At 44.7% G+C, this 16,323-nt stretch overlaps 1 protein-coding gene across 1 annotated transcript in view; it reads right to left on the bottom strand.

The window, feature by feature from the left end:
* egf (epidermal growth factor) overlaps window positions 1-16,323 on the bottom strand; it is a 105,281-nt gene that overhangs the window by 44,118 nt on the left and 44,840 nt on the right. The window contains exons 10-15 of the mRNA XM_078234800.1: window positions 15,477-15,613; window positions 13,887-14,035; window positions 10,306-10,410; window positions 7,943-8,166; window positions 7,668-7,835; window positions 3,741-3,887 (exon numbers count right to left, since the gene is read on the bottom strand). Of these exons, the coding sequence (XP_078090926.1) occupies window positions 3,741-3,887; window positions 7,668-7,835; window positions 7,943-8,166; window positions 10,306-10,410; window positions 13,887-14,035; window positions 15,477-15,613 (930 nt within the window). The remainder of the gene's footprint in view (window positions 1-3,740; window positions 3,888-7,667; window positions 7,836-7,942; window positions 8,167-10,305; window positions 10,411-13,886; window positions 14,036-15,476; window positions 15,614-16,323) is intronic.

The following is a 16,323-nucleotide window of genomic DNA, read 5'->3' as shown; positions in this document are numbered from 1 at the left end:
ATAAGTATTTGAATCTGATTAGCGGGCCCGGGACTGAAGTCACCAGACGCGCCAGCCTCTCCCCCACTGCCAGGAGTGTTTCACTCCAGTGGGATTTACAACAGCTCTCCACTAACGGTGAGCTGGCAGCCCGACCCCGCTGGAGTGAAGGGAGGCCATGGAGGCCCCCCAGGAGGTCAGGTTTAAGGAGGAATGCCCCCTGGGCATTGCCAGCTTGGCAGTGCCAGCCTGGCCCCCAGGGGCAAAGTGGCAATGCCTAGGGTGCACCTCAGCACTGCCCACTGGGCATTGGGCAGTGCCAAGGGGGCAGGGCAAAAGGTGTGGGACCTCTTGGGGGTGGGGCCTTGGAGGGGGGGGGGGTCGTGGGGGGACCCCACTACCACTCTAAACTTGGAATCAGTGACAGGGGGAGGGAGGACAGCAATCGGGGCTGGTTATCGGGGTGAGGGGGGCTGTGGGTGTCAGGGCTGCCAGTGTGGGGGAAGGGGTGGATTGAGAGATCAGGACTGCCATGGGGACGGGGATGGAGATTGAGGTAGGCCAGGGGCTCGGGGCTGGCCTAAGATGCGAGGCTGCTGCGCATGTGCAGATCTCCGCTCTGACAGATTGGCGCATACGCAATGGCCCACTCAGCACTATACTGCTGGCCTCTCAGGCAGGAATAGGCCCCACACGTTGGTTGTTATCTTGATTCACGCTAGGGCACCCTGCAGTGCACAGAGTGTGGGAGATTCATTTTGAAAATCCCGCTGAAAAAACCAGCTGGATTTACTCCAATTTTTACATAAATTCAGCACTTAGATTTTTTGGGAGAATCCCGGCCTAGATGTTAAGGGGATAAGAAATTAGAAGAAGTTAAATGGAAAAAGTAGAATCAAATTAGGCTCTAGAAGAAGTTAAATGGAAAAAGTAGAATCAACAGCTGGCATCTAAAACTGAACAAAGCACCAAAGAAGGAAAAAACTGGAGGCAGTGGGAATGACCATGTTGAACTCAGTTTTGAATTTGTAAAGCGCCTAATCAAAAGATAAGGTGCTGTTCCTTCAGCCTACATAAAGCTTCATTGGAACATTTTAGGAGGCTGAGGAGTAGGATGGAGTAATAAAATGATAGCAATCAAAAGCTTGCGGTCTGGTTTGCCGACTGAAAGGTTTTAAAAATAGTTTACTTATTAGTGTCATGAGTAGGCTTACATTAACACTGCAATGAAGTTACTGTGAAAATCCCCTGGTCACCAAACCCCAGCACCTGTACGGGTACACTGAGGGAGAATTTAGCATGGCCAATGCATCTAACCAACACATCTTTCAGATTGTGGGAGGAAACCGGAGCACCCGGAGGAAACCCACGCAGACACGGGGAGAACAAGCAGACTCCACACAGACAGTGACCCAAGCTGGGAATCGAACCCAGGTCCCTGGCACTGCGAGACAGCAGTGCTAACCACCATGCCACTGTGTCACCCCAGGGGGGGGAAGATGTGTTTGGTGGTGGCGTCTGAACTCTGTTGTTCTCTCTCCACAGATGCTGCCTGACCTGCTGAGTGTTTCCTGCATTTTGTTTTTGTTCTTACTTCAGGTGACTGCAGTATTTTACATTTTTTAAGCATCTGACTTCTGGATAGGTGGAGTTACATTATGCTTGGTTATATTAGTTGTGGCAGATGTATTCTAGTCACTTATTTATAGCTTCAGTTCACATGGAGTGAAATTAGTTTGCTGCTTTCTCAATGTGATCTGCATTTGAAACTTGTTACATTGCCATAAAAGACATCTAGTGGCATTTATAGGGCATTGCAAGAACACTGCAAAATCGTTGAATGAAGGTATTGGTTGATTTTCAGTCATATATCATGTTGTAGGAGGACAGGAAGTGGTCTTTAAGTTCCACTTGATACAGTTGTTTCAATATATACCTTTTCTTTTGATCTTAATAACTGAGGCAAATGACCCTCACTCCGGCCAGTAAATGTTATTCTTGAGGGTTGTGTGTGTGTGTGTGCAATTTGATTTATTTTGTGGATTATATTTCTATGCTACGATTTGCTGGGCTAATGTTTTCACAACTCCTGATCTCTAAACAGTATCTTGTAATGGTTGCTTGAGAACTAGAAATTATCATGCAGGAAATCTGAGGTGAGAATTGTTTTTAAAAAATTCATTCAAGGGATGTGGGCTTTGCTGAATAGGCCAACATAGGCACGGTGGCACAGTGGTTAACACTGCTGCCTCACAGCATCGGCCTCAATTCCGGCCTCGAGTGTCTGTCTGTGTGGAGTTTGCACATTCTCCCTGTGTCTGCGTGGGTTTCCTCCAGGTGCTCCTGTTTCCTTCCACAGTCCAAAATGTGTGGGTTAAGTTGATTGGATGTGCTAATTTGCCCTTATTGATAGGGAGACTAACAGAGTAAACTTGTGGGGTTACGGGAAGAGGGCCTGGGCAGGATTGTTGTCAGTGCAGACTCGATGGGCCGAATGGCCTCCTTCTGCACTGTCGTGATTCTATTTATTGTCCATCCCTAATTGCCCTTGAGAAGGTGGTGAGCTGCCTTCTTAAATCGCTGCGGTCCATGAGGTGTAGGTACACCCCACAGTGCCATTAGGGAGGGAATTCCAGGATTTTGACCCAGCGGCAGTGAAGGACAGTGATATATTTCCAAGTCAGAATGGTGAGGAACTTGGAGGAAACCTCTAGGTGGTGCTGCTTCCATATATCTGCTGCCTTTGGCCTTCTAGAAAGTAGTGGCTGTGAGTTTGGAACGTGCTGTCAAAGTGAGTTGATGAGTTCCATCAGTGCATCTTGTAGATGTTACACACGGCTGCCACTATGGAGGGAATGAATGTTTGTGGAAGGGATGCCAATCAAGCGGGCTGCTTTGTCCTGGATAGTGTCAAGATTCTTGAATGTTATTGGAGTTGCACTTATCCAGGCAAGTGGAGAGTATCCAACATACTTCTAATTTGTGCCTGGTAGGTGGACAGGCTTTGGGGAGTCAGAAAGTGAGTTACACACCACAGGATTCCTAGTATCTGACCTGGTCTTGTATCCACAGTCGTCCAGTTCAGTTTCTGGTCAATGGTAATCCTCAGGATGTTGATAGAAGGGGATTCAGTGATGCTAATACCATTGAATGTCAAGGAGCGTTGGTTGGATTCTCTCTTGTTGGAGATGGTCATTGCCTGGCATCACCACTTATGTGGTGTGAATGTTACTTGCCACTTGTCACCCCAAACCTGGATATTGTCCAGGTCTTGTTGCATTTTGACATAGGCTGCTTCAGTGTCCGAGGAGTCACGAACAGTGCTGAACATTGCGCAATCATCAGTGAACATACCCACATCTGACCTTAGGGAATGTCATTAATGAAGCAGCTGAAGATGGTTGGGCCTAGGACACTACCCTGAGGAACTCCTGCAGAGATCTTCTGGAGATGAGATGACTGACCTCCACCCACCGCAACCATCTTCCTTTGTGTGGGAATGCCACACTGGGTCAAATGCTGCCTTGATTTCAAGGACAGTTACTCTCACCTCACCTCTGGCATCCAGCTCTTTTGTCCATGTTTGAACTAGGGCTGAAATGAGGTAAGGAGTTGAACGACCTGGTAGAATACAATCTGAGTGTCAGTGAGCAGATTATTGCTATAACCTGTTCACTGACACTATATATTATTAATTCAAATATTGATACAAATAGGGAAGTATCAGTAGGTAGTAGGACTACGATTGAAATTTTTCTTACCTGCAGTTGGTGAAAGATTCATAGCCTGACATGATTTTGCATCTGTTCCCTTCTGGAAACCCTCATGGCACGAGCAATATGGAATTCCCAACCTATTCTCACAGACTTGGTCACATCCACCATTCTTATGCAGGCAAGAATCAGCACCTGGAATATTAGCAGAAGAAATCTGTACACAGATCAACTGTAGTTGTAGCACTTCTTTTAATAGTATGTTCACTGTAAATATCGAGGCACCTTAGAGATGTTTCAGATAAACAACCTTCCTATTACTCTGTTAATTAACCAGTAATTGTTTCAAAGCCAGAAGAAAAACAGTAGAATTGCTTTGGTAATATTTACACCTGGGTCAGACCGTGGAGGTATGCAGTTGAACACAAAAATCTAGAAATTGCTAACCGAGATATGCTATTCCTCCTGCATGAAAAAGGTCACTTACAGTTTAATGAATATTGTGAATTTCCTCACTAACATTGTAGATATGGACTAAACTCGCCAGAGAAAGAAAGGCTCGTTCATTATGTTCAATGAACATTTTAACAGCAAGGAAAGTCTCAGTTACTACCACATGATCTCTCTCTAGCAGGAATTTTTAAAAAAGTTTATTTATTAGTGTCACAAGTAAGGCTTACATTAACACTGCAATGAAGTTACTGTGAATATCCCCTAGTTACTACACTCCGCCGCCTGTTCAGTTACATTGAGGGAGAATTTAGCATGGCCAATACAACTAACCAGCACATCTTTTGGACTGTGGGAGGAAATCGGAGCACCCAAAGCAAGCCCACGCAGACACAGGGAGAACGCAGACAGTGACCCAAGCCGGGAATCGAACCCAGGTCCCTGGTGCTGTGAGGCAGCAGTGCCAAATACTGTGCCACCGTGCTGCCAATTTTTTGCAAGTGTGGAGACTCATTCCTCTGGATTTTAATCAATGCTGGAGATTTATTTTAATTTATTTATTCATTTTATCCCACTCTGTTAAGCTGATCTTTCACTCTCTCTTGTGATTTTGCATTCTGCGCATGATTTGATAATGAATTCAGTATTCCGAATGACCTTTCCTTGTTTAGACTTTGTGGTGTTGATTTAACAATTTTTCAATCTGATGGTTTAAGGACAGTCACAGTCTTATTCATGCTGGCCCACAGGTGACTTGTGGAGGGCACTGTGCTGTTTGGATAGCTGGCTGACTGCAGCTTCTAATGAAAAAGCCTGGAGAAAAGCAAAATGTCGAAGTGTAACGCACAATGTGTGCTACACGTTCACTCATGGCGAATTCTGACACGTATATCTGACATTTTACAGTTTAATATCCAATACATTTGCCTCTCTCTTTAGTTATGATGAAGAGTCAGATGGACTCGAAACGTTAGGCAGGATTTTACTGCCTCGCTCGAGCGAGACCGGAAATTCCCACCCGAGGTCAATGGAGATTTCTTTTGTCGGATCCTCGTCCGCTCCGATTCTTGGGGGGGGGGGGGGGGGGGAGGTGGTAGAGTTCCAGCTGTTAACTCTGTTTCCTCTCCTTACAGATGCTGCCAGACCTGCTGAGACCTTCTCTGTTCATCTTTCTGTATGCATTTGTTCTTATTACTTGTTCTTTAACTTAGTTTGTTCTAGATTGATAATCATATTGCTGACTGTAAGTGCTATTGATAGCAATGTGTTTAACAATATATAATCATGACAGTGAGTGGCAAAGAATGCTTCAGTTCAAAAAAGGGAGTTGAGTTAAATAAGGATTCACAATGTATCTGTATGATTAACAAAATAAAAATAACACTATGCTGTTACTGGTCACCTGTTCACTCTTCAGAACAAATAGTGAAGAGAGAAAAGGCAGCTGAAAAATCCTCTCACCATCCAGAAATATCTCATCACCAACTCTGCACCACCAGTCAGCAAAAATAATCAAAATACTTTTAAAACATCTTCCTAAGTATAGTGCACATTTTCTGGATATAAAGAGGACATTAAAATAGCAGGAAAATAGGATTAGAATAAGCAGCTTGATGTGCGACAAAAGAATGAAGGAACCTTCCTATATAATGATCCAGATTTTCACTGAGTCAGGAAATGGCATCCTTTGAAATGGCGGGTGGGACCCAATTCCGCGATTCCTGCTGTCCATTTCCATTTCTGGCATGGGATAAGAGTGCAGGCAATCAGCATGCATGCAGCACTCCCAGCCTTACTAGCTACATTGCAGAGATGGTTTAAGTACATCCACAACTTGAATAGACGGCCCCTTCAGTAAATAGATGTGATTCACGGCCCCTCAGAGGAGACAAGAACATTGGAGGATTGCAAGTCCCGAGTGTTGAAGCAAAAAAGACAATTATTTTATTGAAGGCTTTGAAATACACTTGTTCTTTCAGTTTCATTGGTTAGATGATCTATTAAAGGTTAGGTCTGTTTTTAATGCGTTAATTGGAAGTTCTAGTGAAGTAACCTGAAAGGATTTAAATGCCATTTTACAAATAAATAAAAACAACCATCAGCAACTGTTAGTTAGAGCATAAAAAAGCCCTCTTACTGCTCCTAGGCATTTTTGATTGAGAGACCATCAGCTGTATCTTAAATAATCCTTAGCCACCCATTTTTGCCATTTCAATCGGCTCAATGAAATGTAAGTTGAATTGATTTATAATGATAGCTGTGGCCATTATGAATGTTAACCTGAGTTTCAAAATGTCCAGATCCACTTAGCTCAGTAGGGGGATTGTTGGAGATTTTGATTAATAGTTTTAAGAGATTATTAAAGGATTAGCCATCTTTGATGTGGTTAGTGAAATAGACATTTGTTTGGTTTACAACAGATTGACCACATGAGGGGATTTAATTTTTTGGAATGGCTGTTTTTGAAGGAAGATTTTTTAGTATAGTATGTTTGAATAGGATTAGATTGTTAGAAGTTAATTTGTTTTAATTTCCATTTCAAAGTCAACTTGAAGTCTGCCCAAAGTGACTATTGGACGAGTAGCTATGGAGGTTACATGAGGAACATGGAGGAGGAATAAGGGATATGAGATGGCGTGGGATGTATGAAAGGACATAGGGAGATGAGTGGACATGAGGGCATGGGGGATATGCAGGGGCATGGAGGAGAATGGGGTTTATGTGGGACCATATGTATTTGATGGAATGTGGAGGGGTCATGGAGGATATGTGGGACCATAGAAAGTCATGAAGGACATGGGGGGTATGGAGGATGTGTGGGGGAGTGTGCCTGGGGTGAAGGTGTGAAGACCTGACACTCATTATTATAACTGAATGGATGTCCCAATAAGTGGAGGTGGTTGGTTTAGCTTCCCAGCCTGGCTAGCCGCCAGTCTTCTTTGCTATCTCAGGTCTGCCTCTGGAGATGATGGGCCTGTCTCCATCTTTCTGCCATCTCCCTGGTACAGTGGGACAATTTTAAAGGAAATAGGTCTGCTCAGTCGGGAAGTTTTCCAACTAGACCTTCCTGTCTTCTCCACGAAAATCCAGCCTAGCAACTTTCGTACTCCAAGGAAATTCTAAATGCTTCACAAACAACAAGTTACTCTGGAAAAGTAGTCATACTGTTTTTACCAAGGCAGAAGCACAATGGGTCAAATAGCCACCTTCAGTGTTAAGGTTTCTACACAGGAACAAGCTGTCACCTAACTCAACCAATGGGAAACTACTGGATCATGTGGTATGCCAGTTTTACACTGGCATTCAATATTCCTCAGAGTAAAATTGGGCAAGGTGGAAAACCAAGGTTGCACCTGATCTCATCTGTTTCCTGTCAGGTGGGTTTGGTTAAAGTTGCCCATGACAGCAAGAATAATTTTAATTTCAAAAATTCTTCACTACTGGAACTAAAAGGATTGACTGGACTGTACTTTAAAACTAATTCTCATTTACGCCAACCAGACCGGTAATGCTGAATGAAGTTACCTGGTTTGGCTATTGGATGAACTACAGCCATGGATGAAGGTCTAAGCATACTGCCTCGGAGTCGCACTCTATTGTGACCTGTCCACTTATCCACCCTCATAAGAGAAGGCTTGCTCCAGTCTGTAAACCAAATATGATCTTCAAATACTGCCAGATCAAATGGGCGTCCTGCAGAAAGGGGAGAAAATGCAGGTAATTTCTTCAAGAGCTGTTCACTTTCTTTTGTGGATGAGAAACTACTGCATAATTTGTTTGGTTAAAAAAAAGAACCTCACCTACTTCATTCTGTGCAAGTATCCGGCGGTTGGATCCATCGAGACCTGACATCTCAATTACAGATTTTTTGGCATCACACCAGTACAGCTTGTCTCTTAGGTAGTCAATGGTTATTCCACTGGGCCACACCAGGTCAGTGCTGACAATAACCAAACGACTATCACCTTCTAGGGAAGAACTTTCTATTCTAGGTTTATCTCCCCAGTCTGTCCAGAACAGCCTCCTTCATTAAATGACATAATAGACAACAAACAGTTGAATAAGTAATTTTATTTAGTTGGAGTGTTTTAATGATGCCCATCCATCATTGACATAGATGTATTGACATTGACATGTATTCTAACTATACATCAGCCACAGAAGAACGCATCAGACAAAATAACAACTTAGTAAATTCTGTGTATCAGGAATACCCTTCTGTCAATGGTGTCTCCCCATTGCACGGTGATAAACATTTAGGGAAAAAAATTAAAAGGACCCATTGTCTGAGTAACGTAGATCTTTTAAATATTTTTATAGATTTTTTTCTGTAGTGTATTGTACTGCAGTTATAAAGCTGCAACAACTAATATACTGGCTATCCACACTCAGGTGACAGGAATGCAGCACTTCTTTCAGAGCTCTGTGGCATTTTAACAATGCACATTGGAATTAGAGAATAATTTGCGTACACAACCTACCATAAAATTGTGACACATTAAAGTACTTTATTTGAACTAGCGTAAAAATAGCAAAGATTCAAGTTATAAATCATTGGTGGGAAACAATATTGCCTCATTACTATTTTACATACTTCAATTAGGCAGCCGGTTCAAAGAAAACAGAGTAAACTAATCTTGTATGGAAGGACAGAAATGATCTGCCCATGAGCCTCCTCGCATCTCAAACTGCTTCCTGGTGAATGAATGACAGCCCTCCTGTATGGAGAGCTCTGCTTGTGCTGTTAAACTGGCTGCTGTAACTCCCATGGCAAGAGGGCGGCTCAACTGGTTTTCAATTTGACCCCCTCTCTAACATAAGTGGCATCGCATAGAATCATAGAATGATAGAATCCCTACAGTGCAGAAGGAGGCGATTCAGCCCATTGAGTCTGCACCGACCACAATCCCACCCAGGGCCTATCCCCATAACCCCACACACTTACCCTGCTAACCCCCCTGACACTAAGGGGCAATTTAGCATAGCCAATCAACCTAACCCACACATCTTTGGAGTGTGGGAGGAAACTGGAGCACCCAGAGGAAACCCACGCAGACACGGGGAGAACGTGCAGACTCCACACAGACAGTCACCCAGGGCCAGAATTGAACCCGGGTCCCTGAAGCTGTGAGGCAGCAGTGCTAACTACTGTGCCATCGTGCCGCCCACCATTGTGCCACCATGCCACCCCCTTCCCACAATCTGGTTAACATCAGCAACTCAGCATAAGAAATGTTGTGACCACAGCCAATTGAAAGAGTCCCTACCACATTTCTCTTCTGACTGCCTGACTAATGCCCCAAAATTGCATGGCAACAGGACAGAAAATCTAGTCCAATGCATGAGATTAATATTGGTTACCATAGAACTTTTCTGGAGTTGATGAAACTATCGCTCTCGCTTTGTGCGTTTTCAGATGAGAATTAATCTGGATATATGTGAGATTCATTGATCTGTGCTCAGGCTAAACTAATGAGAAGCTTTATCTGTTTATATGTACCAGTGGTTGGTTTGCTTAGTCATTTTTATCTCAGCTCCCTGCTTTTGCCTCTATTTTGTTTCCAGTTGTCGCCAAATGTTGACCAGCGTACCTCTTAAAACTCAATGGGTTTAAATTGCCCTGAATGATAGTAGCTGCACATTTGGATCAAATTTCTTTGTCCAATATTACAACATTACCCATTTATAACACATTTATTGGACTAAGAAATGTCTCAGTGTCCTATTGCAGACCTGTTCCTGGGCCTCCACCGATGCTACCGAAAGCAGGAGGATGTGTGAACATTTGAAGATTTGCTGCTCCACAATTTCTTGTCCAGTGTAATACCCAGTCAGTGTATTTCTACAAGGACAGGCCTGAGATTGGGAGCTTCACCAAGTAGAGGATCAACTTTTCATTCGTCATTGTTGTGGATGAAGCTTCATGATGCTTCAGTACACTTTACCACAGCTTGATTGGACTAACTGCTTTACAATGGAAATAATGGAGCATGGGCAAAACGTCTTCAGAAGGTGCTGTGAATAAAACTCTTTTAAGTACTTTTAGTCCTCGAAATTTGGCAAGTTTCAATCAGATTATTTAAAATTCCACAATTTTCTAAAGACCTTTGATGCATTCGAATTTTAAGCAGTGTTATTATGCAATATATTTTCACATTCTTACTTTGCCAATGGATGAACAACAATTCCTCTTGGCTTGTTGACACCTTCAGTCAGGATTACTTCTCTGTGCAATCCATTCAGTTCACTCTTCTCAATGTGTGATAACCTGCAACAAATGGGGGATATTGATTAGGCTACTGTAGTGATTCAACATTTGATTCCAGTTATAAAGTTTTAACTTTGACACTATTTCTAATAGTAAAATATCTAATAGGATGACTTTGCCAACAAAGAAAGATGCATACAGTTATGGTAGAAAGGGGCATTGATGACTGTGCAGGCAGATATCATGGGGGTGATTCTCCCATCCTGCTGTGCTGATAAAGTAGCTCAGCGGGGTGGGAGACGTCAGCGGCGGCCGATTCGCACAATTCGTGCTGGGTGTCCAGGCCTCCAGCGTCTCCCAGCCTAAGTTTTTTTCATATCGACGGATCCACGCTGAAAATCAGCGTAACAGCAATTTGCATTCATTAATATATCTTAGCATGTCATTAGCGGGTCCGTGACTAGAATCTTCATCCCTGCTTGCGTCGCCTCCCACTCAAGCGTGACATCACTCTGGTGGGGTTTACAACCGCTGTTTAACAGTCGGGACCTGGTGAAGCAGTATTGAACAGGAGTGAGGAGGTAAGTTTTATGAGTGCTGGGGATGTTGAAGGCAGGGCCAGGAAAATTTCTGCTTGCTGTGCGGAAGTTCCTGGAGAGCTTCAGGTGCTGCCCCCAGGCCCAGGAATATTACATGTAGTCTCTGTGGGATGGGGTGGTTTACTGAGTGCTGGTCAGGCTGCTGTCTGCAGCCACTGGGATGTTCCATTGCTCTGGCTGTGGTGAGGGACTGGACTGAATGCTGGGGTTTTGGGTGGGTGAGTGGGGAAAGTGCACCATGTGCTGCTTGAGGGCTCAGCAGTTCAGGCAGCTGGTGCTCCAAGCAGAGGCGCTCATGTTAACACAGACACTCAAACTGCATATACTTTGCAGTGAATGGAAACCAGTATTGTGATAATCAGGATGCTGTCCCTGCCCCGTGTCTCTGATCTGCAGTACATGCCTGGGAGGGAATGCTGTATTAGCACCCATGGCAATGGCTCAATGGAACGCAACGGCCATGCCTGTAAGCTCTTCCACCTGCCGTGTTTACAATGCCAATGACAAGCAACCTAATCAGGTGACGCATGGCACCCCAGATTGTGTTGTGTTGCCAGCATCCAACTGAGGAGGAGGAGGTGGCTCAGGAGTTGGAGGAGGTAGCTCGGCCACTCCGGTAGCAGCGAGTGGCTGGCCCTCAGGAAGTCCGGGGGGGGGAGGGGTTGCAGGGCTCAAGGCTCTCACTCAACGAGAGGGAAATGCTCGCAGGCATGGGGTGTGCATGGCAGCAAAGCACTGTATGTATGAAGGTGGGGGGGGGGGGGGGAATGGGGAGACCAGCGATGTCCGGGGCCAGTGTGGGATGGGGAAGCTGGGAGGCCAGATATGTACTTGTGGGGGAGGGAAGAGGGGGTGAGAGGCCAGTAATGTCTGTGGGGGGAATGGGAGACCAGCAATGAGGCCAGCAATATCTGGGGGGGGGGGGGGGGGGGGTTGAGGCCAGTGATTTCAATGCTGAGAGGACTTGTTTAGTGATCTCCCAGAGATGTGTGCATGCACGGTGACCCGCTCAGTGTGCTGATTTCAGCCTCTTCAGCGGGAATCGGCACCGCCCTTAGATTTTTCATGTAATCCACATTGTGTGCACTGAGTGTGGGAGATTCATTTTGAAAACCTGCTAAAAAAAAAGCGTGCTTTACTCCAGTTATGTGAAGTCGACACTTTGGTTTTTTTTGGGAGAATCACCCCCCATATATCATGTAGAATCAGAAGAGGGCCATTCGGCCCATCGAGTCTGCACCAACTCTCCAACAGAGCATCTTGCTTAGGCCCACCTCCCACCCTATCCCCATACCCCACACATTTACCCTGCTAATCCCCTTAAACTACACATCTTGGGACACTAAGGAGCAATTTATCATGGCCAATCGACCTAACCAGCACATCTTTGGAGTGTGGGAGGAAACCGGAGCACCCGGAGGAAACCCACGCAGACATGGAGAATTTGCAAACACAGTCACCCAAGGCCGGAATTGAAACCAGGTCCATGGCACTGTGAGGCAACAGTGCTAACCACTGTGCCACCATGTCTCACATTACCAGCTATTATACTGTATGTTGCAGTTTGCTATTTCTTGTCAACCTCCAGCATACAAGATAAGATCGATAATGGGGGCGATTCTCCCAGCCCGCTGTGTTGCTCTAGCAGCACAACAGGCCAGGAGACATCAGGGGAGGCCCTTTAGCAGGCTCTCCACTGGGTGCCCGGGCCTCTGTGCATCTCCGCAGCTAGGTTTGTTAGAGTCATCAGCTCCGCACAGGAATGATACACATATGTAAGATGGCAAGAAGAACTTAAAAGAGCAGATATAGATGGGAGTTCATCACTTTAAGATTTAATTCAAAAACATAGAAATCCTAATAGTGGTATTGAGACATTTTAGCTAACATCACAACTGGAATTGGTTGAATTACGTTGTAAGAAATGTGACAGAGGCCTATAGCCATCAGTCACTTATTTTCAGTGGCAATACATGAAGGAATGACACTAGTAGAAATAATATTACATACACATGAGCTACAGGGATGCACGGTGGCACAGTGGTTAGCATTGCTTCCTCCAGAGACAGGTTCGATTCCAGCCTTGGGTGACTGTCTGTGTGGAGTTTGCAAATTTTCCCTGTGTCTGTGTGGGTTTCCTCTGGGTGATCCGGTTTCCCCCCACACTCCAAAGATGTGCAGGATATGTTAATTGGTCGAGTTAAATTACCCCTTAGTGTCCAAAGATGTGTAGATTAGGTAGATTAGCCATGGTAAATGCATAGGGTTACAGGGATAAGGTGAAGGGGAGGGCCTAGGTGCAATGCTCTTTCGGAGAGTCAGTGCAGACTTGATGGGGGGAATTTTCCCATCCTGCCTGCCACGGGAATGATAGCAGATGGTGGGGGGTAGATTATGTAAAGATCCATTGACCATGGGCGGGATTTTCCGGCTTTGGGGTGATTGCAGCCGGAAGTCTCGCCTGATGAGTCGATTGGCTTCATTCTGCACTCTAAGGATTCTATGTTCTATAGAACCATGTTGAAATCTTCCATTGGTCGAGACTTTCCAGCTCTGCCCACCACCGAGACCTTCCTGACCTGTCAAACATCAGTGGTTGGCCCACTACATCCCTTGAGGGGAGGAAAATCCCAGCTATTGTTTAATTTGAGAGATCTATGCATATAAATCATCGGGAATATGATAAATTACCAATTTCCCCAAATATGTTAGGAAAATGAATACTGTTTTCCTGTCAGTCAGTGAGAATTGGAGTGCAGTCACCTCTTGTCTTTAGATTGAACTTAATTTACCCCTGAACTTTCTAAATATTTCCAAATCCTATTTGCTGATGGATGACTGAAGGAGCACTAACAGATGTTCAGCTAAACACGCGCTTACATCTGACATAACATTTAAGCTAAACATCAAGAATTATCTCTGTAACTCCGGACATACCCTCTGTCAGTCCAGTATAATTTCCGGTTAATCCAATCCACAGCTATTCCTTCAGGCAAATCCATCCCATAGCTAATAACCTCCTCACGCTCAGAACCATCCAGATTAGCTCTTTCGATCCACTTCAAGCCTGTATGAGCAAAATAAATCTACAAAACAAAACCACAAAAAATGAATTAAAAAGCTGTTAAAGAGGAACCAGATCGGTCCTTTAAGTATTAAAGAGCATAGTGCCTGGGTGAAAACACACAATAGCCTTGCAAACGCATGACCAAACCATCATCAATAGTAAACCATTCACCAGCGTGAATGGTTTCAAAAGCTCTATTTGTTTCAAGCTGTATGAAGTGGCTGGAGAACACGACATCCTTTTTTTGGAGCACACACAATGCGAGCATGAGACACTCCAAGGGTAAGTCTACCTCAGTTAACTGACAATCAGGAGAGCTGCAGTGGGCTTCCTGGCAATCAGAGTGTGGGCAGGAGGCTAATAGCTCCTCTCTCTGAGGGTCCCTTGGAAGCCTTCTGCTCCTCCTGATCCGCCATAAGCATTTACCTTGTGGAGCCAGAAACTCATTCCTCCTTTTCAATGGTACATTTCCATATGTGGAGATGCCGGCGTTGGACTGGGCTCACCTGATGAAGGGGCAGTGCTCCGAAAGCTTGTGGCTTGTGCCAAATAAACCTGTTGGACTTTAACCAGGTGTTGTGAGACTTCTAACTGTGCTTCCCACTCACCTGATGAAGGGGCAGTGTTCTGAAAGCTTGTGGCTTGTGCTACCAAATAAACCTGTTGGACTTTAACCTGACGTTGTGAGACTTCTTACTGTGCATTTCCATATCCCAAGGGATATAAACATGTTAAATAAATGCTCCATCACTCTCTGGTGGGACCCTTGAATGCCTCCCAGTGTAAGAAAAAGTGGCGGGCATGTATGCAATGTATTGCGGATACGCTCTCCATATCTAATTCTAGACTCCCTCCATCCTCGACTCTCTCTTGCTTATCAGGGCAGTGGAGGGAAGGAATTAATATCGAAGCCAATGTTTCTTGTGGGATTGAGACGTTTCAGTGGGTGGGATTTAATGAGTTTTAATTTAATTTAATCAATTGGTTGGTGAGGAAAAGCTGTCAGTTCCGTGAGGGAAGGGAGCCCAATGGAATGAAATGTCCATCAGACACTTAGGTGGCTACTGCTAGGTCTCCCCCAGTATTGAGGGCCCCTGCTGGCCACTCAGAACAAGTAGCTCACCATTGCTTATCAGCACTGCTAGGGGAGGGGGCAGCTGCCCTAATAGAAGCCTCGAGTCAATGAGGAATCCCAGACGTTAAAAGGTATATCTGGTTAATACCCAATTTTAGATGATCTAATCCCTCTGCAAAAGTAATAAACAGAGAAATGCCACCTGAATAGTGGAAGGTATTGTCATTAACTTCGCCACTAGTAATTTCCAAACTCCTGTGGTTGGAGTATCAATTAAAAATTAACGTATTAATAGAAACCTGAAAGGAAGTCTTAATTCTAAGTATATATGAATTAAGTCCTTCTTTCAGGGGTCAACAGTGCGAAGTTTTAAAATCCTACTTACCTTACTTTGCACAGGGTCATAATCAAGTGCTAAGACTCTTCCCATCTGTCTTTCTAGCACAATATGATAATCTGTTCCATCAAAGTTTATGCGCCGTATATCCTGGCTATTTGCAAATAACAAAAATGGTCTGGGACCTGTTAAATACAAATTGCATTATTTTCCATTTCAGTTCAAAATCAATGGCTGGAATTTTACCGCCCTGCCCGCCATGGGAAATAGAGCAGGCGAGGGGCGGGCAATGGGAAAGTCCGTTGACCCCGGGCAGGATTTTACAGTTAAGGACAAGCCAGGCTGTAAAATGCTGCCATTGTCATTGGCTACCAGAATATGGACTCAATTTCCAATGAATTGTTATGATTCAGGAGCCCTTTAAAAATGATAGCAGGTTCCAATTTCAGGATTCCCAATCCCATTCCAGGGTTTTCGATTATTGGGAGTGCCCTTTAAGGGTATTGGTTGCTTCAGGTTGTGAGCCTGCACCTTGCATTCCCCACCTGGCTGGCTGCATCACAGGAATAGGCACGTCCCAGTCCTCCTCAAATTTCATGGATTCAGTCCAGTTTCTCAAAGTGCCAGAGTTCAATGCACCTCAGAGGCATTGTGAACCGTAGTCTGTTTATGGGAACCCTTTGAAAGAAAGGCAAGTACAAGCGGTCCTCCTCATGCCCGCCATACCAAGATAAGCTCCTCCCCAACCAAGCCCTATGGCTCCTCATGCCCCGCATGCCATGCTATTGCATGTCATACCCATTCACCCACTATACACTTGAAAGAAGCAATGAACCACATAGGGGCAGTGGTATGTGTGAAAAAAAAACTTTAAAAAAATTAATTCATTGATAAC

This window comes from Mustelus asterias, chromosome 1, assembly GCF_964213995.1.
Source record: "Mustelus asterias chromosome 1, sMusAst1.hap1.1, whole genome shotgun sequence".
Lineage (NCBI taxonomy): Eukaryota > Metazoa > Chordata > Chondrichthyes > Carcharhiniformes > Triakidae > Mustelus > Mustelus asterias.
Note: the sequence above shows the minus strand (reverse complement) of the source record. Positions and strands in the feature narration are given on the sequence as shown.